Below are 21,867 nucleotides of genomic sequence, written 5' to 3' on the forward strand. Positions count from 1 at the left end.
TTCTTTAAAACTGCAACATTTTCTCTAGAGACAGGGACAGGGACAGGGACAGGGACAGGGACAGAGGAAGTCCTCTTATTGAGGCCTCTCCTGCCTCCATCACCAGTGTGCTGCTGGAGATTCTTTTCAGTTTAGCACCAGATCCACTGACACAAAGCCTACCACCCCGGTGATCCTGTGGTTTAGTAACTAGGGAGTATCCATGCTAGATTTCACCAGAAGAAAAGAGACACGGACCACCACCAGCCCCTCCAGGAAGGACCCTCCCCCAGACCAATCCCACCCAGGCTCGCGGCCCTCTGGCTGGGGTACCTCTTTCTCGTCGGAGGCCCCGTCCTCGGTCAGGGGGGCGTAGAGGACCGTGTACCCCGAGACGCCCTGCACACCGCTCCACCGCGCCCGCATAGTGTTGTGGGTAACATCGTACAGCTCCAGGCCGTTCACCATGGGGAGAGCCACTGAGACACAGGAACGAACACACACAAACACACACAGACACACAGACACACAGACACAGACACACACAGACACAGACACACAGACACAGACACACACAGACACACAGACACACAGACACACAGACACACAGACACAGACACACACAGACACACAGACACACAGACACACAGACACAGACACACACAGACACACAGACACACAGACACACACAGAGAGGTGGGTTAAACCTAGGTGAAAGAGTATGTTTACACCCATCCAACTTGGCACAGGAGCTGAGGAAAAAATAACAACTGTAGAAAATAGTCTTGCTGACAATGAGAAGGGAGGTGGACTCACATGTGGTCTCGCTGCCACGAAGTGCCTCGCTAGCTGAGCTGGTGTAGACAGCAAACACAGCTAACTGGTACTCTGTCAAGGAGTTGAGATTCTGCACAACCACTGAGTTCTCTGTGCCGTCCACCACAGACTGGGAGAGATACAGAGAGACTGGGTCAAAGAGATACACAGAGATACACAGAGACTGGGTCAGAGAGATACACAGAGACTGGGTCAAAGAGATACACAGAGATACACAGAGACTGGGTCAGAGAGATACACAGAGACTGGGTCAGAGAGATACACAGAGACTGGGCCAGAGAGATACACATAAATACAAAGAGACTGGGTCAGAGAGAAACACAGAAATACACAGAGACTGGGTCAGAGAGATACACAGAGACTGGGTCAGAGAGATACACAGAGATACACAGAGACTGGGTCAGAGAGATACACAGAGACTGGGTCAGAGAGATACACAGAGACTGGGTCAGAGAGATACACAGAGACTGGGTCAGAGAGATACACAGAGATACACAGAGACTGGGTCAGAGACATACACAGAGACTGGGTCAGAGAGATACACAGAGACTGGGCCAGAGAGATACACAGAGATACACAGAGACTGGGTCAGAGAGATACACAGAGACTGGGCCAGAGAGAAACACAGAAATACACAGAGACTGGGCCAGAGAGATACACATAGACTGGGTCAGAGAGATTAACAGAGATACACAGAGACTGGGTCAGAGAGATACACAGAGACTGGGCCAGAGAGATACACAGAGATACACAGAGACTAGGTCAGAGAGAAACACAGAAATACACAGAGACTGGGTCAGAGAGATACACAGAGACTGGGTCAGAGAGATACACAGAGACTGGGCCAGAGAGATACACAGAGATACACAGAGACTGGGTCAGAGAGATACACAGAGACTGGGCCAGAGAGAAACACAGAAATACACAGAGACTGGGCCAGGGGGAGATACACATAGACTGGGTCAGAGAGATTAACAGAGATACACAGAGACTGGGTCAGAGAGATACACAGAGTCAATACATACAGTAAAGTAGTCCTGTACATCTGGAGTCAATACATCCAGTAAAGTAGTCCTGTACATCTGGAGTCAATACATCCAGTAAAGTAGTCCTGTACATCTGGAGTCAATACATCCAGTAAAGTAGTCCTGTACATCTGGAGTCAATACATCCAGTAAAGTAGACATGTACACCTGGAGTCAATACATCCAGTAAAGTAGACATGTACATCTGGAGTCAATACATCCAGTAAAGTAGTCCTGAACATCTGGAGTCAATACATCCAGTAAAGTAGTCCTGTACATCTGGAGTCAATACATCCAGTAAAGTAGTCCTGTACATCTGGAGTCAATACATCCAGTAAAGTAGTCCTGAACATCTGGAGTCAATACATCCAGTAAAGTAGTCCTGTACATCTGGAGTCAATGCATCCAGTAAAGTAGTCCTGTACATCTGGAGTCAATACATCCAGTAAAGTAGTCCTGTACATCTGGAGTCAATACATCCAGTAAAGTAGTCCTGAACATCTGGAGTCAATACATCCAGTAAAGTAGTCCTGTACATCTGGAGTCAATACATCCAGTAAAGTAGTCCTGTACATCTGGAGTCAATACATCCAGTAAAGTAGTCCTGAACATCTGGAGTCAATACATCCAGTAAAGTAGTCCTGTACATCTGGAGTCAATGCATCCAGTAAAGTAGTCCTGTACATCTGGAGTCAATACATCCAGTAAAGTAGTCCTGTACATCTGGAGTCAATACATCCAGTAAAGTAGTCCTGTACATCTGGAGTCAATACATCCAGTAAAGTAGTCCTGAACATCTGGAGTCAATACATCCAGTAAAGTAGTCCTGTACATCTGAACTACTTTTGACAGGGCCCACAGGGCACCATTTGGGACACAGCCTAGACAGCTGGAGTCCTGGATGGATACAGGGGATGAGGGATGGAGGAACGCCGATAGAGGCCAGGGGTGTCACGTGCACTCCGTTGTTTTTCCCAGTCAGTGTTTCAACTATGACTGGAGTACTGGATGAATTCAGGGGAGGGATGGAGGAGGACAGAAGACAGGGCAAGGGGAATGACTGACATTTCACTGCAGTATCAGGTGTGCATTCAGTCATTTATTGTCTTGTGTCTCACTGAATTTACAGTGGGTGTGTTTTAACCAGGGTTGGAACCGGTTCAGGGGAACAGAACAGAAAAACTGGAAAAGAACGACATTTTTCAAAGAACAGAAACGGAACCAGGAACGAAAGTGATCCATACTGTTCCAGAACAGAACCGTTATTTTTAAAAGCATGGGAACCGGTTAATAACGTTATTTAACGTTCCAGGCATTTTTGTCTAGTCCCAACAAAAGAATGCAACAAAGCGCCTATGCAAAGCCCTCACTCTGTCACTCAGAAACGTATTCCAGTGTCTGCCTGCAAGCTGAACATCTTTATCTGTGTGTGTTTAGGCTACCTGCCCCTCCCCCCTCAGACGTATAGGCTACTGTACTGACGTTACATTGACGCTTGATTCAGAAGATAGGGAGAAAGCTTTTTAATTAGCTAGTAAAGAATGGATTCACTTTTTCAATGCTAGTTAAGGATACTATAGGCCTAGTTATCACGTTTCACATTGGATTTATTAACTACAAAACGACAAGACGTGTTTTTGATTCTGGTGCCGCTCTGCACACACAAGCTTGTTAGCTAGCTAGCTCAAAGGACGTTCAAAAGTTCCTCCATAGAAGCCGCTCCTCCTGGGTATAATTCTGTGGACCTAATTCAGATAATACATGTCATAACAAGATGCCCAGCGCTTCAAGCCTCCTCCTCAACCCTCTCTTGATCTCTCTCCACCCGCAAGATTTCCGTCGCATCTTGCGCAACTAGCTTGCCTGCTCTCTCCGCACTGATTGGTCAAGTCATTTAATGAGCTAAATGTAAAAAGCTGTTGATTTCACACGTTAAAAAAGGAACCAAAAGGAATGATATAAACTGGTACTGTTGTTTTTTGGTTCGAACCGGTTCAGAACTTTATTTTGCTAGTCGGAACAGTGGAACGGAACGAAAATAATTTGTGATTCTATTCAGAACAAAACGATTGGAAAATTATTTAGGTTCCCGACCCCTGGTTTCAACTGCAGCAGATGGACATTAAAAAAAACGGATACGCGACTATTGGGTGGGAGACCAAGATGGTGTGTGAGTGTATACCTCTTCAGGCCGTCCTCCCTGGGTAGCTGGGTAATACACCACACGGTACTTCTCTACACTGCCGGGGGCGTGACTCCAGGACACCCTGAAACTCCTGGCTGTCACCTCTGATATCACTAGGTCCTGAGGAGCTCCCCGTGTCTCCTGTTCTGCAGACTCTCCTGGAGAAACAGACATTCAGATAGTCCAGGATAGCATCATATAAGGTGAAAGACTGTTCAGTATACTGTACTGTAGGACACGTTGATGTCACTCGGAGCTACCTGTGTCTCCTTATCTGCCGTCTCTCCTGGAGATACATTATAACGGACGGTTAGAGAATTTATGGTCTGGAAGGTTTGTGCTATCTAGGGTTCTTCGGCTGTCCCCATAGGATAACTCTGTGAATAACTCTTTTTGGTTCCAGCTAGAACCCTTTTGGCTCCAGGTAGAACCCTTTTGGGTTCCATGTAGAACTCATTCCATAGAGGGTTGTACATGGAACCCAAAAGGGTATTCCTATGGGGACAGCCGAAGATCCCTTTTGGAACCTGTTTATTCAGCGTGCACTACACATGGACAGCATTATGATGATTCAAATGCATGCTGATTAAGTATGAAGTGTATTAAACAGACAGGAGTTATTTCAGCTCAGATTTCTAGCGACTACCTGAGGCCTGCTCAATATTAAAGACTGTGCACTATGTCTAAGTGCATGAGACAGTACTGTGGAGGTAGACAGTAGTGTGATGACTGACGTGTCAACAGCTTTGCTCTCTGATTTGATTTGTTCACCTTTGATCTCCTTGTCCTGCTCCTCTACCCGTTCACATACTATCTTGGTAAGTCCCTCTATTATGGAGCTCATGATGCTGAAGTCTGCCACGTTGTACACATGAGTGTGGTCAGGCTCAGAAGCTATGGCCCTCAGCTCATTCTCATCAGCGTTCTTCACACCTGCACGCAGGGAGAGAGAGCACTAAAATCAAGATTAAGATTAAGATCAGGATTAAGATTTAAATTAAGATTAAGATCAAGATTAGGATTAAGATCAAGATCTATCCATTTCCTTTTGTTTCCCTTAACATAACACAAAGGGCAGAAGTATATCCAAATGTGTCACATTGTCAGCCTTTGCCTCTAAAACAACTTACATGGCACACTAAATGTGTCCTACCGACAGCATCAAGTCTCGCAGTATTCAGACCCCTTGACACTTTCCACATTTTGTTACGTTACAGCCTTATTCTAAAATGGATTAAATAAATAAAAATTCTCAGCAATCTACACACAATACCCCATAATGACAAAGCGAAAACAGGTTGTTATACATTATTGCAAATGTATATAAAAATATAAAAATAAACCTTATTTACATAAGTATTCAGACCCGTTGCTATGAGACTAGAAATTGAGCTCAGGTGCATCCTGTTTCCATTGATCATCCTTGAGATGTTTCTACAACTTGATTGGAGTCCACCTGTGGTAAATTCAATTGATTGTGTCATTATGCGGTATTGTGTGTAGATTGATGAGGGGGGAAAAAAAACGAATTAATCAATTTGAGAATAAGGCTGTAACGTAACAAAATGCAGAAAAAGCCAAGGGGTCTAAATACTTTCCGAATGCACTGTAGTTCACCTAAAGACGCCATCACGTGTTCATACTACAGTAAGGACAACAAGGCCCTGCGTCCTACCGACGGCGAAGAGTTCGACGCCAGCGTCCCTCAGGCTCTGGGCGGGGGGGATCACATCATCCTGGGACTTCCCGTCTGTGATCAGGATACCAACTTTGGGTACGCCGCTCCTGGAGCCCGACTCGGGCTTGAAGCTGTTCTCCAGGATATAGGTCAGGGCCAGGCCTACAGACATACACAGATACACTGAGTTTCCATGACATAGACTGACCAGGTGAATCCTGGTGAACGCTACGATCCCTTACTGATGTCACTTGTTAAATCCACTTCAAGTCAGTGTCGATGAAGGGGAGGCGACAGGTTAAAGAAGGATTTCTAAGCATTGAGACAACTGAGACATGGATTGTGTATGTGTGCCATTCAGAGGGTGAATGGGCAAGACAAAATATTTAAGTGCCTTTGAACAGGGTATGGTAGTAGGTTCCAGGCACACCGGTTTGAGTATGTCAAGAACTGCAACGCTGCTGGGTTTTTCACACGCAACAGTTTCCCAAGTGTATCAAGAATGGTCCACTACCCAAAGGACATCCAGCCAACTTGAACACAACTGTGGGAAGCATTGGAGTCAACATGGGCCAGCATCCCTGTGGAACGCTTCGACACCTTGTAGAGTCCATGCCCCGACGAATTGAGGCTGTTCTGAGGGCAAAAAGGGGATGCAACTCAATATTAGGAAGGTGTTCCTAATGTTTTGCACACTCAGTGTACCCAGATACACACAGATATACAAAGAGTTAAACAGTTAAGTTACACAGATACACAGATTCACAGCTACACAGCTACACAGATTCACAGCTTCACAGATACACAGATTCAAAGCTACACAGATACACAGATTCACATATTCACAGATTCACAGATACACAAATACACAGATACACAAATAGACAGATACACAGTTAAACAGATACACAGTTACACAGATACACACAGGTCACTGATGATGGCTCCACTGGTTGATACTTCGAAAAGTCACATAGCTTTTCCTCACTGACTCTTGTTACCCTTAACGAACCACTTTACATTCACGCAAAAATCTATAAACAGACTTCAGTACATCTGTGTAGATTTTGTATTAAGCATTGCTTAACATCCCCCTATAAACAGACTTCAGTACATCTGTGTAGATTTTGTATTAAGCATTGCTTAACATCCCCCTATAAACAGATTTCAGTACATCTGTGTATATTTTGTACTAAGCATTGCTTAACATCCCCCTATAAACAGATTTCAGTACATCTGTGTAGATTTTGTATTAAGCATTGCTTAACATCCCCCTATAAACAGATTTCAGTACATCTGTGTAGATTTTGTATTAAGCATTGCTTAACATCCCCCTATAAACAGATTTCAGTACATCTGTGTAGATTTTGTATTAAGCATTGCTTAACATCCCCCTCTGGGCTAAATGTATTGTGACCTTTCCATAGCTGTCATTAGGGATGAAGTCGGAGGGACCTGCTGGTGTACCTGTCAGTGTGTTGCCTCCCTTGTAGGGCAGGTTCTTCACAGCATCGAGAACTGCATCTTTAGTGCTGAAGGCATTCAGATGCCACTCTATCCTGGGGTCCCCACTGTACTGGGCCAGACCTGGGAGGGAACACAGTGGAATAGACTAGAATAACATACGGTTGAAGTCGGAAGTTTACATACACTTTAGGTTGGAGTCATTAAACGTCATTTTTCAACCACTCCACAAATTTCTTGTTAACAAACTATAGTTTTGGCAAGTCGGTTAGGACATCTACTTTGTGCATGATGCAAGTTTTGTAATTTTTACAACAATTGTTTACAGACAGATTATTTCACTTATAATTCACTGTATCACAATTCCAGTGGGTCAGAAGTTTACATACACCAAGTTGACTGTGCCTTTAAACAGCTTGGAAAATTCCAGAAAATGATGTCATGGCTTTAGAAGCTTCTGATAGGCTAATTGACATCATTTGAGTCAATTGGAGGTGTACCTGTGGATGTATTTCAAGGCCTACCTTCAAACTGACTGCCTCTTTGCTTGACATCATGGGAAAATCAAAAGAAATCAGCCAAGACCTCAGAAAAAAATGTTTAGACCTCCACAAGTCTGGTTCATCCTTGGGAGCAATTTCCAAACACCTGAAGGTACCATGTTCATCTGTACAAACAATAGTATGCAAGTATAAACACCATGGGACCACGCAGCCGTCATACCGCTCAGGAAGGAGACGCGTTCTGTCTCCTAGAGATGAACGTACTTTGGTGCAAATAAATCCCAGAACAACAGCAAAGGACCTTGTGAAGATGCTGGAGGAAACGGGTACAAAAGTATCTATATCCACAGTAAAACAAGTCCTATATCGACATAACCTGAAAGGCCGCTCAGCAAGGAAGAAGCCACTGCTACAAAACCGCCATAAAAAAGCCAGACTACGGTTTGCAATTGCACATGGGGACAAAGATCGTACTTTTTGGAGAAATGTCCTCTGGTCTGATGAAACAAAAATAGAACTGTTTGGCCATAATGACCATTGTTATGTTTGGAGGAAGAAGGGGAAGATTGCAAGCCGAAGAACACCATCCCAACCGTGAAGCACAGGGGTGGCAGCATCATGCTGTGGGGGTGCTTTGCTGCAGGAGGGACTGGTGCACTTCACAAAATAGATGGCATCATGAGGAAGGAAAATTATGTGAATATATTGAAGCAACATCTCAAGACATCAGTCAGGAAGTTAAAGCATGGTTGCAAATGGGTCTTCCAAATGGATAATGACCCCAAGCATACTTCCAATGTTGTGGCAAAATGGCTTAAGGACAACAAAGTCAAGGTATTGGAGTGGCCAGGAAAAAGCCCTGACCTCAATCCTATAGAAAATGTGTGGGCAGAAATGAAAAGGCGTGTGTGAGCAAGGAGGACTACAAACCTGATTCAGTTACACCAGCTCTGTCAGGAGGAATGGGCCAAAATTCCCCCAACTTATTGTGGGAAGCTTGTGGAAGGCTACCCGAAACGTTTGACCCAAGTTAAACAATTTAAAGGGAATGCTACCAAATACTAATTGAGTGTATGTAAACTTCTGACCCACTGGGAATGTGATGAAATAAATAAAAGCTGAAATAAATCATTCTCTCTACTATTATACTGACATTTCACATTCTTAAAATAAAGTGGTGATCCTAACTGACCTAAGACAGGGAATTTTTACTAGGATTAAATGTCAGGAATTGTGAAAAACTGAGTTTAAATGTATTTGGCTAAGGTGTATGTAAACTTCCGACTTCAACTGTATGTTTAATTTTAGGATAAGGCTTACATGAGGGAATATACTTCACACCTGCATTTGACCAGGCTATTGAACCCTGTGACAGTACAGTACAGTAAGGTTAATAACAGACAGTGATGCTACTGCTTACCTATCCTGGTTAATAACAGACAGTGATGCTACTGCTTACCTATCCTGGTTAATAACAGACAGTGATGCTACTGCTTACCTATCCTGGTTAATAACAGACAGTGATGCTACTGCTTACCTATCCTGGTTAATAACAGACAGTGATGCTACTGCTTACCTATCCTGGTTAATAACAGACAGTGATGCTACTGCTTACCTATCCTAGTTAATAACAGACAGTGATGCTACTGCTTACCTATCCTGGTTAATAACAGACAGTGATGCTACTGCTTACCTATCCTGGTTAATAACAGACAGTGATGCTACTGCTTACCTATCCTGGTTAATAACAGACAGTGATGCTACTGCTTACCTATCCTGGTTAATAACAGACAGTGATGCTACTGCTTACCTATCCTGGTTAATAACAGACAGTGATGCTACTGCTTACCTACCCTGGTTAATAACAGACAGTGATGCTACTGCTTACCTATCCTGGTTAATAACAGACAGTGATGCTACTGCTTACCTACCCTGGTTAATAACAGACAGTGATGCTACTGTTTACCTATCCTGGTTAATAACAGACAGTGATGCTACTGCTTACCTATCCTGGTTAATAACAGACAGTGATGCTACTGCTTACCTATCCTGGTCTGGTCCATCCCGACGCTGAAAGCGTTGACCAGGTTCTCCAGGAACATGCGGACCAAGCGGAAGTTGATCCTGCCGATGCTCCAGGATCCATCCACCAGGATCACTATGTCAGCTATGGCCTGAGTCGTGCAGACAAAAGGATCCACTGGAAAGAGGGTAAGACAGGAGAACATGGATCACTATGTCAGCTATGGCCTGAGTCGTGCAGACAAAAGGATCCACTGGAAAGAGGGTAAGACAGGAGAACATGGATCACTATGTCAGCTATGGCCTGAGCCGTGCAGACAAAAGGATCCACTGGAAAGAGGGTAAGACAGGAGAACATGGATCACTATGTCAGCTATGGCCTGAGTCGTGCAGACAAAAGGATCCACTGGAAAGAGGGTAAGACAGGAGAACATGGATCACTATGTCAGCTATGGCCTGAGCCGTACAGACAAACGGCTCCACTGCAGGACAACGAGACAGCAGGAGAACATTACATCAGAATACACTATGTCAACAATGTAGATAAGTACAGGAAACAGTCCATCAGAGTCCATGAATGACAACGCGAATATCATGACACTTTTGGTGTGCAGATTTGGTCCAAGACAACAAAATAAATGCAAAATGTACTTCAAAATATGGGCAAGAAACAACCATTTCCAGATGATATTTTTCAAGGTGAGCCTTTATTAAACATTACACACTACAGAACAGTGAGACAGAAATCACATCACACAGCAGATACATAGTGTAAAAGACAGAGACAGTAACCAGTCTGTTTGTAACACTAATGCTGTTGCTGTATCATCCCAGATAAGTGGTGTTTCTTAACATCACTTCTCTCTGAGAACCAAGAACCAGAAAACTTTGTAGAAGAGCCTCTACCACGGTGGGATGCTGTCCAGACCAGACAGATCTCAGCTTAGAGTGTGTGGGAAAATGACCTCTCTAGAAGCCAGCTCTGGGAGAGATAAGAGCTTTAGTTATTAAACACAAACATACACACACATGCATACAGGCACGCACAAAGCACACACACAAACACTCCAACACACACTCCAACACACACACAATCCAACACACACTCCAACACACACACAAACACTCCAACACACACTCCAACACACACACAATCCAATACACACTCCAAACACACACACACACACACTCCAACACACACACACACGCATCCACACACTATCAAACACACACACACACTCCAACACACTGGGTTAATGGAAGGATTCCGCAGCAGTCAGTAAATCAGGTTTAGGGAGGACTACAACTGCAGTCTAGAGGACTACTCCATCGCCTCCCTCAAGTCATTCCTTTATTTGACATAATTTTAAAGATCTGTTGTCTTTTGTCATGGAAGGCATTTGTACTTAAATATTTGCTTCTTCAAGTAGCTGTGGAACAACCTTCCTCTCGATACTGCCAGACAACCTTGTGAGTTATGCATTGGGCAGGGGAGGAATGGCAGGCAGATGTAATGCATTGGGCTGGGGAGGAATGGCAGGCAGATGTTATGCATTGGGCTGGGGAGGAATGGCAGGCAGATGTTATGCATTGGGCTGGGGAGGAATGGCAGGCAGATGTAATGCATTGGGCTGGGGAGGAATGGCAGGCAGATGTTATGCATTGGGCTGGGGAGGAATGGCAGGCAGATGTTATGCATTGGGCTGGGGAGGAATGGCAGGCAGATGTTATGCATTGGGCTGGGGAGGAATGGCAGGCAGATGTAATGCATTGGGCTGGGGAGGAATGGCAGGCAGAAGTAATGCATTGGGCTGGGGAGGAATGGCAGGCAGATGTTATGCATTGGGCTGAGGAGGAATGGCAGGCAGATGTTATGCATTGGGCTGAGGAGGAATGGCAGGCAGATGTTATGCATTGGGCTGGGGAGGAGAAGCAAAGCCAGGCTAAAAGCATCAGTCGTCTCATTTGTCCAGTGAACGGTTGTTGCTTGACGACATTAACTGAATTCTTCCGCTGCTCCATCATTCGCTACATACTTCAGTCTGAGACTGACAACATTGAGGTTGTTTGTGGTGACGTCAAAATGAGGGGTGTTGTACAAAACAAAGTCATCAGCAATTGGATCATCTCTAACCAATCAGAGTATCAAAGCCAATGAGGAGTTTTCAAAACGCCGCTTTACCCATGTGCGTTCTAGCTCTGGACCAACCCATCAGTTTCTGGGACCAATCACACGGTCTAGAATGGATTTCCATTCTAGAAATCGTCTGGGAGGTACTCAGAGCCAGACTCATTGTGAAGAATAAACTAACGTCCGAGGGTGTGGCGTAGCGTTTGGCCTGAGCAAGGAGTTTGGGTAGCCAGGCAACGTGAACGGACCATTAACATCAAAGGAAACAAGTCAACCACATGCTTTCTAATGCAACAGAGAGAAAATAGTCCAATCCTATGAGGACATGGTGAAAAGGGATGTTAACTAAATCACGTTCCATTTAAACTACCTTCACCATGAGCGGAATAGGCTAAGAGGAGCCCTCTGAACAGTCTTTCAATAACAGTAGGTAAGGTGACAGAAAAGGTCTGTGTCATCAGATCAAATGTTTCCCCATTCTTCACGTCCCATTAATATCTGCAAACAAACATCTATCTATCTATCTATCTATCTATCTATCTATCTATCTATCTATCTATCTATCTATCTATCTATCTATCTATCTATCTATCTATCTATCTATCTATCTATCTATCTATCTCTGTCTGTAAATACGTAACACATACTCTACAGAACCAAATTCTGGCCACAATAATTAGCCTTCAATAATTAACTTGCTCAGAACAGACATTAACATCCTGGTTGATTAACTAGACTATTAGACACACACATCACATATGTTATGACAGGGGGAGTCAGAGAGAGTCAAGACCTCTATTAGACAGACCCATCACAATGTTATTACAGGGGGAGTCAGAGGGAGTCAGAAGGAGTCAAGACCTCTATTAGACAGACCCATCACAATGTTATGACAGGGGGAGTCAGAGACAGTCAGAGGGAGTCAAGACCTCTATTAGACAGACCCCTCACAATGTTATGACAGGGGGAGTCAGAGGGAGTCAAGACCTCTATTAGACAGACCCATCACAATGTTATTACAGGGGGAGTCAGAGGGAGTCAGAAGGAGTCAAGACCTCTATTAGACAGACCCATCACAATGTTATTACAGGGGGAGTCAGAGACAGTCAGAGGGAGTCAAGACCTCTATTAGACAGACCCCTCACAATGTTATGACAGGGGGAGTCAGAGGGAGTCAAGACCTCTATTAGACAGACCCATCACAATGTTATTACAGGGGGAGTCAGAGGGAGTCAGAGGGAGTCAAGACCTCTATTAGACAGACCCATCACAATGTTATTACAGGGGGAGTCAGAGACAGTCAGAGGGAGTCAAGACCTCTATTAGACAGACCCCTCACAATGTTATGACAGGGGGAGTCAGAGGGAGTCAAGACCTCTATTAGACAGACCCATCACAATGTTATTACAGGGGGAGTCAGAGGGAGTCAGAAGGAGTCAATACCTCTATTAGACAGACCCATCACAATGTTATTACAGGGGGAGCCAGTGCCTCCATTGTGCTATGACAGGGGAGTTAAGGGGAGTCAGAGAGAGTCATGTCAGGTTGTGCTATGACAGGGGAGTTAAGGGGAGTCAGAGAGAGTCATGTCAGGTTGTGCTATGACAGGGGAGTTAAGAGGAGTCAGAGAGAGTCATGTCAGGTTGTGCTATGACAGGGGAGTTAAGAGGAGTCAGAGAGAGTCATGTCAGGTTGTGCTATGACAGGGGAGTTAAGAGGAGTCAGAGAGAGTCATGTCAGGTTGTGCTATGACAGGGGAGTTAAGGGGAGTCAGAGAGAGTCATGTCAGGTTGTGATATGACAGGGGAGTTAAGGGGAGTCAGGTGGAGTCATGTCAGGTTGTGCTATGACAGGGGAGTTAAGAGGAGTCAGAGAGAGTCATATCAGGTTGTGCTATGACAGGGGAGTTAAGAGGCGTCAGAGAGAGTCATGTCAGGTTGTGCTATGACAGGGGAGTTAAGAGGCGTCAGAGAGAGTCATGTCAGGTTGTGCTATGACAGGGGAGTTAAGAGGAGTCAGAGAGAGTCATGTCAGGTTGTGCTATGACAGGGGAGTTAAGGGGAGTCAGGTAGAGTCATGTCAGGTTGTGCTATGACAGGGGAGTTAAGAGGAGTCAGAGAGAGTCATGTCAGGTTGTGCTATGACAGGGGAGTTAAGAGGAGTCAGGAGAGTCATGTCAGGTTGTGCTATGACAGGGGAGTTAAGAGGAGTCAGAGAGAGTCATGTCAGGTTGTGCTATGACAGGGGAGTTAAGGGGAGTCAGGTAGAGTCATGTCAGGTTGTGCTATGACAGTTGAGTTAAGAGGAGTCAGAGAGAGTCATGTCAGGTTGTGCTATGACAGGGGAGTTAAGAGGAGTCAGAGAGAGTCATGTCAGGTTGTAAGGGCCTGAGTCATCAGCAATAAACTATGCTCTGCCTCTACATTGAGTCATGCTCTGCCCTGAGCCCCGAGATTAGCATTTAGACAGCCCTGGTCCTCTCTATAGCTTTCTCTATGTTCCTCCCCACAGTACTCTCTATGTTCCTCCTCCCCACAGTCCTCTCTATGTACCTCCCCACAGTCCTCTCTATGTTCCTCCTCCTCACAGTCCTCTCTATGTTCCTCCCCACAGTCCTCTCTATGTTCCTCCTCCCAGCAGTCCTCTCTATGTTCCTCCCCTCCACAGCCCTCTCTATGTTCCTCCCCAAAGTCCTCTCTATGTTCCTCCTCCCCACAGTCATCTCTATGTTCCTCCCCTCCACAGTCCTATCTATGTTCCTCCCCTCCACAGTCCTATCTATGTTCCTCCCCACAGTCCTCTCTATGTTCCTCCCCACAGTCCTCTCTATGTTCCTCCTCCCCACAGTCCTCTCTATGTTCCTCCCCTCCACAGTCCTATCTATGTTCCTCCCCACAGTCATCTCTATGTGCCTCCCCACAGTCCTCTCTATGTTCCTCCCCTCCAAAGCCCTCTCTATGGTCCTCCTCCCCACAGTCCTCTCTATGTTCCTCCCCTGCACAGTCCTATCAATGTTCCTCCCCTCCACAGTCCTATCTATGTTCCTCCCCACAGTCCTCTCTATGTGCCTCCCCTCAGTCCTCTCTATGTGCCTCCCCTCCAAAGCCCTCTCTATGTTTCTCCTCCCAACAGTCCTCTTTATGTTCCTCCTCCCCATAGTCCTATCTATGTTCCTCCCCACAGTCCTCTCTATGTTCCTCCCCACAGTCCTCTCTATGTTCCTCCCAGCAGTCCTCTCTATGTTCCTCATCCCCACAGTCCTCTCTATGTTCCTCCTCCACACAGTCCTCTCTATGTTCCTCCCCTCCACAGTCCTATCTATGTTCCTCCCCACAGTCCTCTCTATGTTCCTCCCCACAGTCCTCTCTATGCTTCTCCTCCCCACAGTCCTATCAATGTTCCTCCCCTCCACAGTCCTATCTATGTTCCTCCCCACAGTCCTCTCTATGTGCCTCCCCTCAGTCCTCTCTATGTGCCTCCCCTCCAAAGCCCTCTCTATGTTTCTCCTCCCAACAGTCCTCTTTATGTTCCTCCTCCCCATAGTCCTATCTATGTTCCTCCCCACAGTCCTCTCTATGTTCCTCCCCACAGTCCTCTCTATGTTCCTCCCAGCAGTCCTCTCTATGTTCCTCATCCCCACAGTCCTCTCTATGTTCCTCCTCCACACAGTCCTCTCTATGTTCCTCCCCTCCACAGTCCTATCTATGTTCCTCCCCACAGTCCTCTCTATGTTCCTCCCCACAGTCCTCTCTATGCTTCTCCTCCCCACAGTCCTCTCTATGTTCCTCCCCTCCACAGTCCTATCTATGTTCCTCCCCACAGTCATCTCTATGTGCCTCCCCACAGTCCTCTCTATGTTCCTCCCCTCCAAAGCCCTCTCTATGGTCCTCCTCCCCACAGTCCTCTCTATGTTCCTCCCCTGCACAGTCCTATCAATGTTCCTCCCCTCCACAGTCCTATCTATGTTCCTCCCCACAGTCCTCTCTATGTGCCTCCCCTCAGTCCTCTCTATGTGCCTCCCCTCCAAAGCCCTCTCTATGTTTCTCCTCCCAACAGTCCTCTTTATGTTCCTCCTCCCCATAGTCCTATCTATGTTCCTCCCCACAGTCCTCTCTATGTTCCTCCCCACAGTCCTCTCTATGTTCCTCCCAGCAGTCCTCTCTATGTTCCTCATCCCCACAGTCCTCTCTATGTTCCTCCTCCACACAGTCCTCTCTATGTTCCTCCCCTCCACAGTCCTATCTATGTTCCTCCCCACAGTCCTCTCTATGTTCCTCCCCACAGTCCTCTCTATGCTTCTCCTCCCCACAGTCCTATCAATGTTCCTCCCCTCCACAGTCCTATCTATGTTCCTCCCCACAGTCCTCTCTATGTGCCTCCCCTCAGTCCTCTCTATGTGCCTCCCCTCCAAAGCCCTCTCTATGTTTCTCCTCCCAACAGTCCTCTTTATGTTCCTCCTCCCCATAGTCCTATCTATGTTCCTCCCCACAGTCCTCTCTATGTTCCTCCCCACAGTCCTCTCTATGTTCCTCCCAGCAGTCCTCTCTATGTTCCTCATCCCCACAGTCCTCTCTATGTTCCTCCTCCACACAGTCCTCTCTATGTTCCTCCCCTCCACAGTCCTATCTATGTTCCTCCCCACAGTCCTCTCTATGTTCCTCCCCACAGTCCTCTCTATGCTTCTCCTCCCCACAGTCCTCTCTATGTTCCTCCCCTCCACAGTCCTCTCTATGTTCCTCCCCACAGTCCTCTCTATGTTCCTCCCCTACACAGCCCTCTCTATGTTCCTCCTCCCCACAGTCCTCTCTATGTTCCTCCTCCCCACAGTCCTCTCTATGTTCCTCCCCTCCACAGTTCTATCTATGTTCCTCCCCTCCACAGTCCTCTCTATGTTTCTCCTCCCCACAGTCCTCTCTATGTTCCTCCCCTCCACAGTCCTCTCTATGTTCCTCCTCCCCACAGTCCTCTCTATGTTCCTCCCCACAGTCCTCTCTATGTTCCTCCCCACAGCCCTCTCTATGTTCCTCCTCCCCACAGTCCTCTCTATGTTCCTCCTCCTCACAGTCCTCTCTATGTTCCTCCCCACAGTCCTCTCTATGTTTCTCCTCCTCACAGTCCTCTCTATGTTCCTCCCCACAGTCCTATCTATGTTCCTCCTCCCAGCAGTCCTCTCTATGTTCCTCCCCTCCACAGCCCTCTCTATGTTCCTCCCCAAAGTCCTCTCTATGTTCCTCCTCCCCACAGCCCTCTCTATGTTCCTCCCCTCCACAGTCCTATCTATGTTCCTCCCCACAGTCCTCTCTGTGTTCCTCCCCACAGTCCTCTCTATGTTCCTCCTCCCCACAGTCCTCTCTATGTTCCTCCCCTCCACAGTCCTATCTATGTTCCTCCCCACAGTCCTCTCTATGTGCCTCCCCACAGTCCTCTCTATGTTCCTCCCCTCCAAAGCCCTCTCTATGTTCCTCCTCCCCACAGTCCTCTCTATGTTCCTCCCCTGCACAGTCCTATCAATGTTCCTCCCCACAGTCCTCTCTATGTTCCTCCTCCCCACAGTCCTCTTTATGTTCCTCCCCTCCACAGTCCTATCTATGTTCCTCCCCACAGTCCTCTCTATGTGCCTCCCCTCAATCCTCTCTATGTTCCTCCCCTCTAAAGCCCTCTCTATGTTTCTCCTCCCCACAGTCCTCTTTATGTTCCTCCTCCCCATAGTCCTATCTATGTTCCTCCCCACAGTCCTCTCTATGTTCCTCCCCACAGTCCTCTCTAAGTTCCTCCCAGCAGTCCTCTCTATGTTCCTCATCCCCACAGTCCTCTCTATGTTCCTCCTCCCCACAGTCCTCTCTATGTTCCTCCCCTCCACAGTCCTATCTATGTTCCTCCCCACAGTCCACTCTATGTTCCTCTCCACAGTCCTCTCTATGCTTCTCCTCCCCACAGTCCTCTCTATGTTCCTCCCCTCCACAGTCCTCTCTATGTTCCTCCCCACAGTCCTCTCTATGTTCCTCCCCTACACAGCCCTCTCTATGTTCCTCCTCCCCACAGTCCTCTCTATGTTCCTCCTCCCCACAGTCCTCTCTATGTTCCTCCCCTCCACAGTTCTATCTATGTTCCTCCCCTCCACAGTCCTCTCTATGTTTCTCCTCCCCACAGTCCTCTCTATGTTCCTCCCCTCCACAGTCCTCTCTATGTTCCTCCTCCCCACAGTCCTCTCTATGTTCCTCCCCACAGTCCTCTCTATGTTCCTCCCCACAGCCCTCTCTATGTTCCTCCTCCCCACAGTCCTCTCTATGTTCCTCCTCCCCATAGTCCTCTCTATGTTCCTCCCCACAGCCCTCTCTATGTTCCTCTTCCCCACAGTCCTCTCTATGTTCCTCCTCCCCATAGTCCTATCTATGTTCCTCCCCACAGTCCTCTCTATGTTCCTCCTCCCCACAGTCCTCTCTATGTTCCCTCTCTGACACTGGGAATGAAGCGAAACGTTATTTGATGTCAAGTGTAACCAAATCAGAGTGGTGGGGCTGAGCTAGTCATTAGAGTGGTGGGGCTGAGCTAGTCATTAGAGTGGTGGGGCTGAGCTAGTCATTAGAGTGGTGGGGCTGAGCTGGTCATTAGAGTGGTGGGGCTGAGCTAGTCATTAGAGTGGTGGGGCTGAGCTAGTCATTAGAGTGGTGGGGCTGAGCTAGTCATTAGAGTGGTGGGGCTGAGCTGGTCATTAGAGTGGTGGGGCTGAGCTAGTCATTAGAGTGGTGGGGCTGAGCTAGTCATTAGAGTGGTGGGGCTGAGCTAGTCATTAGAGTGGTGGGGCTGAGCTAGTCATTAGAGTGGTGGGGCTGAGCTAGTCATTAGAGTGGTGGGGCTGAGCTAGTCATTAGAGTGGTGGGGCTGAGCTAGTCATTAGAGTGGTGGGGCTGAGCTAGTCATTAGAGTGGTGGGGCTGAGCTAGTCATTAGAGTGGTGGGGCTGAGCTAGTCATTAGAGTGGTGGGGTTGAGCTAGTCATTAGAGTGGTGGGGCTGAGCTAGTCATTAGAGTGGTGGGGCTGAGCTAGTCATTAGAGTGGTGGGGTTGAGCTAGTCATTAGAGTGGTGGGGCTGAGCTAGTCATTAGAGTGGTGGGGTTGAGCTAGTCATTAGAGTGGTGGGGCTGAGCTAGTCATTAGAGTGGTGGGGTTGAGCTAGTCATTAGAGTGGTTGGGCTGAGCTAGTCATTAGAGTGGTGGGGCTGAGCTAGTCATTAGAGTGGTGGGGCTGAGCTAGTCATTAGAGTGGTGGGGCTGAGCTAGTCATTAGAGTGGTGGGGCTGAGCTAGTCATTAGAGTGGTGGGGCTGAGCTAGTCATTAGAGTGGTGGGGCTGAGCTAGTCATTAGAGTGGTGGGGCTGAGCTAGTCATTAGAGTGGTGGGGCTGAGCTAGTCATTAGAGTGGTGGGGCTGAGCTAGTCATTAGAGTGGTGGGGCTGAGCTAGTCATTAGAGTGGTGGGGCTGAGCTAGTCATTAGAGTGGTGGGGCTGAGCTAGTCATTAGAGTGGTGGGGCTGAGCTAGTCATTAGAGTGGTGGGGCTGAGCTAGTCATTAGAGTGGTGGGGCTGAGCTAGTCATTAGAGTGGTGGGGCTGAGCTAGTCATTAGAGTGGTGGGGCTGAGCTAGTCATTAGAGTGGTGGGGCTGAGCTAGTCATTAGAGTGGTGGGGCTGAGCTAGTCATTAGAGTGGTGGGGCTGAGCTAGTCATTAGAGTGGTGGGGTTGAGCTAGTCATTAGAGTGGTGGGGCTGAGCTAGTCATTAGAGTGGTGGGGCTGAGCTAGTCATTAGAGTGGTGGGGTTGAGCTAGTCATTAGAGTGGTGGGGCTGAGCTAGTCATTAGAGTGGTGGGGTTGAGCTAGTCATTAGAGTGGTGGGGCTGAGCTAGTCATTAGAGTGGTGGGGCTGAGCTAGTCATTAGAGTGGTGGGGTTGAGCTAGTCATTAGAGTGGTTGGGCTGAGCTAGTCATTAGAGTGGTGGGGCTGAGCTAGTCATTAGAGTGGTGGGGCTGAGCTAGTCATTAGAGTGGTGGGGCTGAGCTAGTCATTAGAGTGGTGGGGCTGAGCTAGTCATTAGAGTGGTGGGGCTGAGCTAGTCATTAGAGTGGTGGGGCTGAGCTAGTCATTATAGTGGTGGGGCTGAGCTAGTCATTAGAGTGGTGGGGCTGAGCTAGTCATTAGAGTGGTGGGGATGAGCTAGTCATTATAGTGGTGGGGCTGAGCTAGTCATTAGAGTGGTGGGGCTGAGCTAGTCATTAGAGTGGTGGGGCTGAGCTAGTCATTAGAGTGGTGGGGCTGAGCTAGTCATTAGAGTGGTGGGGCTGAGCTATTCATTAGAGTGGTGGGGCTGAGCTAGTCATTAGAGTGGTGGGGTTGAGCTAGTCATTAGAGTGGTGGGGCTGAGCTAGTCATTAGAGTGGTGGGGCTGAGCTAGTCATTAGAGTGGTGGGGTTGAGCTAGTCATTAGAGTGGTGGGGCTGAGCTAGTCATTAGAGTGGTGGGGTTGAGCTAGTCATTAGAGTGGTGGGGCTGAGCTAGTCATTAGAGTGGTGGGGTTGAGCTAGTCATTAGAGTGGTGGGGCTGAGCTAGTCATTAGAGTGGTGGGGTTGAGCTAGACATTAGAGTGGTGGGGCTGAGCTAGTCATTAGAGTGGTGGGGTTGAGCTAGTCATTAGAGTGGTGGGGCTGAGCTAGTCATTAGAGTGGTGGGGCTGAGCTAGTCATTAGAGTGGTGGGGTTGAGCTAGTCATTAGAGTGGTGGGGCTGAGCTAGTCATTAGAGTGGTGGGGCTGAGCTAGTCATTAGAGTGATGGGGCTGAGCTAGTCATTAGAGTGGTGGGGCTGAGCTAGTCATTAGAGTGGTGGGGCTGAGCTAGTCATTAGAGTGGTGGGGCTGAGCTAGTCATTATAGTGGTGGGGCTGAGCTAGTCATTAGAGTGGTGGGGCTGAGATAGTCATTAGAGTGGTGGGGATGAGCTAGTCATTATAGTGGTGGGGCTGAGCTAGTCATTAGAGTGGTGGGGTTGAGCTAGTCATTAGAGTGGTGGGGCTGAGCTAGTCATTAGAGTGGTGGGGTTGAGCTAGTCATTAGAGTGGTGGGGTTGAGCTAGACATTAGAGTGGTGGGGCTGAGCTAGTCATTAGAGTGGTGAGGTTGAGCTAGTCATTAGAGTGGTGGGGTTGAGCTAGTCATTAGAGTGGTGGGGCTGAGCTAGTCATTAGAGTGGTGGGGCTGAGCTAGTCATTAGAGTGGTGGGGCTGAGCTAGTCATTAGAGTGGTGGGGCTGAGCTAGTCATTAGAGTGGTGGGGCTGAGCTAGTCATTAGAGTGGTGGGGCTGAGCTAGTCATTAGAGTGGTGGGGCTGAGCTAGTCATTATAGTGGTGGGGCTGAGCTAGTCATTAGAGTGGTGGGGCTGAGCTAGTCATTAGAGTGGTGGGGCTGAGCTAGTCATTAGAGTGGTGGGGCTGAGCTAGTCATTAGAGTGGTGGGGCTGAGCTAGTCATTAGAGTGGTGGGGCTGAGCTAGTCATTAGAGTGGTGGGGCTGAGCTAGTCATTAGAGTGGTGGGGCTGAGCTAGTCATTAGAGTGGTGGGGCTGAGCTAGTCATTAGAGTGGTGGGGCTGAGCTAGTCATTAGAGTGGTGGGGCTGAGCTAGTCATTAGAGTGGTGGGGCTGAGCTAGTCATTAGAGTGGTGGGGCTGAGCTAGTCATTAGAGTGGTGGGGCTGAGCTAGTCATTAGAGTGGTGGGGCTGAGCTAGTCATTAGAGTGGTGGGGCTGAGCTAGTCATTAGAGTGGTGGGGCTGAGCTAGTCATTAGAGTGGTGGGGCTGAGCTAGTCATTAGAGTGGTGGGGCTGAGCTAGTCATTAGAGTGGTGGGCTGAGCTAGTCATTAGAGTGGTGGGGTTGAGCTAGTCATTAGAGTGGTGGGGCTGAGCTAGTCATTAGAGTGGTGGGGCTGAGGCACATAAGCTCCACCATAAAAACTATATAAGAATATAAAGACAACTGATGTAATATGTTTGC

At 47.6% G+C, this 21,867-nt stretch overlaps 1 protein-coding gene across 1 annotated transcript in view; it reads right to left on the reverse strand.

Annotated features, from left to right (window-relative positions):
* The window catches only part of LOC311122284 (collagen alpha-1(XIV) chain-like), a gene marked incomplete at its 3' end in the record, with an annotated part of 121,090 nt that extends 111,223 nt beyond the window's left edge, over positions 1–9,867 (reverse strand). Inside the window, exons 1-7 of the mRNA XM_084196671.1 lie at positions 9,716–9,867; positions 7,172–7,291; positions 5,702–5,866; positions 4,798–4,959; positions 4,024–4,184; positions 796–925; positions 313–458 (exon numbers count right to left, since the gene is read on the reverse strand). Coding sequence (XP_084052797.1) covers positions 313–458; positions 796–925; positions 4,024–4,184; positions 4,798–4,959; positions 5,702–5,866; positions 7,172–7,291; positions 9,716–9,773 — 942 coding nt within the window. The remainder of the gene's footprint in view (positions 1–312; positions 459–795; positions 926–4,023; positions 4,185–4,797; positions 4,960–5,701; positions 5,867–7,171; positions 7,292–9,715) is intronic.
* Positions 9,868–21,867: the final 12,000 nt, after the last annotated feature.

Source organism: Coregonus lavaretus (genome assembly GCF_964263955.1).
Source record: "Coregonus lavaretus genome assembly, contig: HAP1_SCAFFOLD_1344, whole genome shotgun sequence".
In the NCBI taxonomy this organism is placed as follows: domain Eukaryota; kingdom Metazoa; phylum Chordata; class Actinopteri; order Salmoniformes; family Salmonidae; genus Coregonus; species Coregonus lavaretus.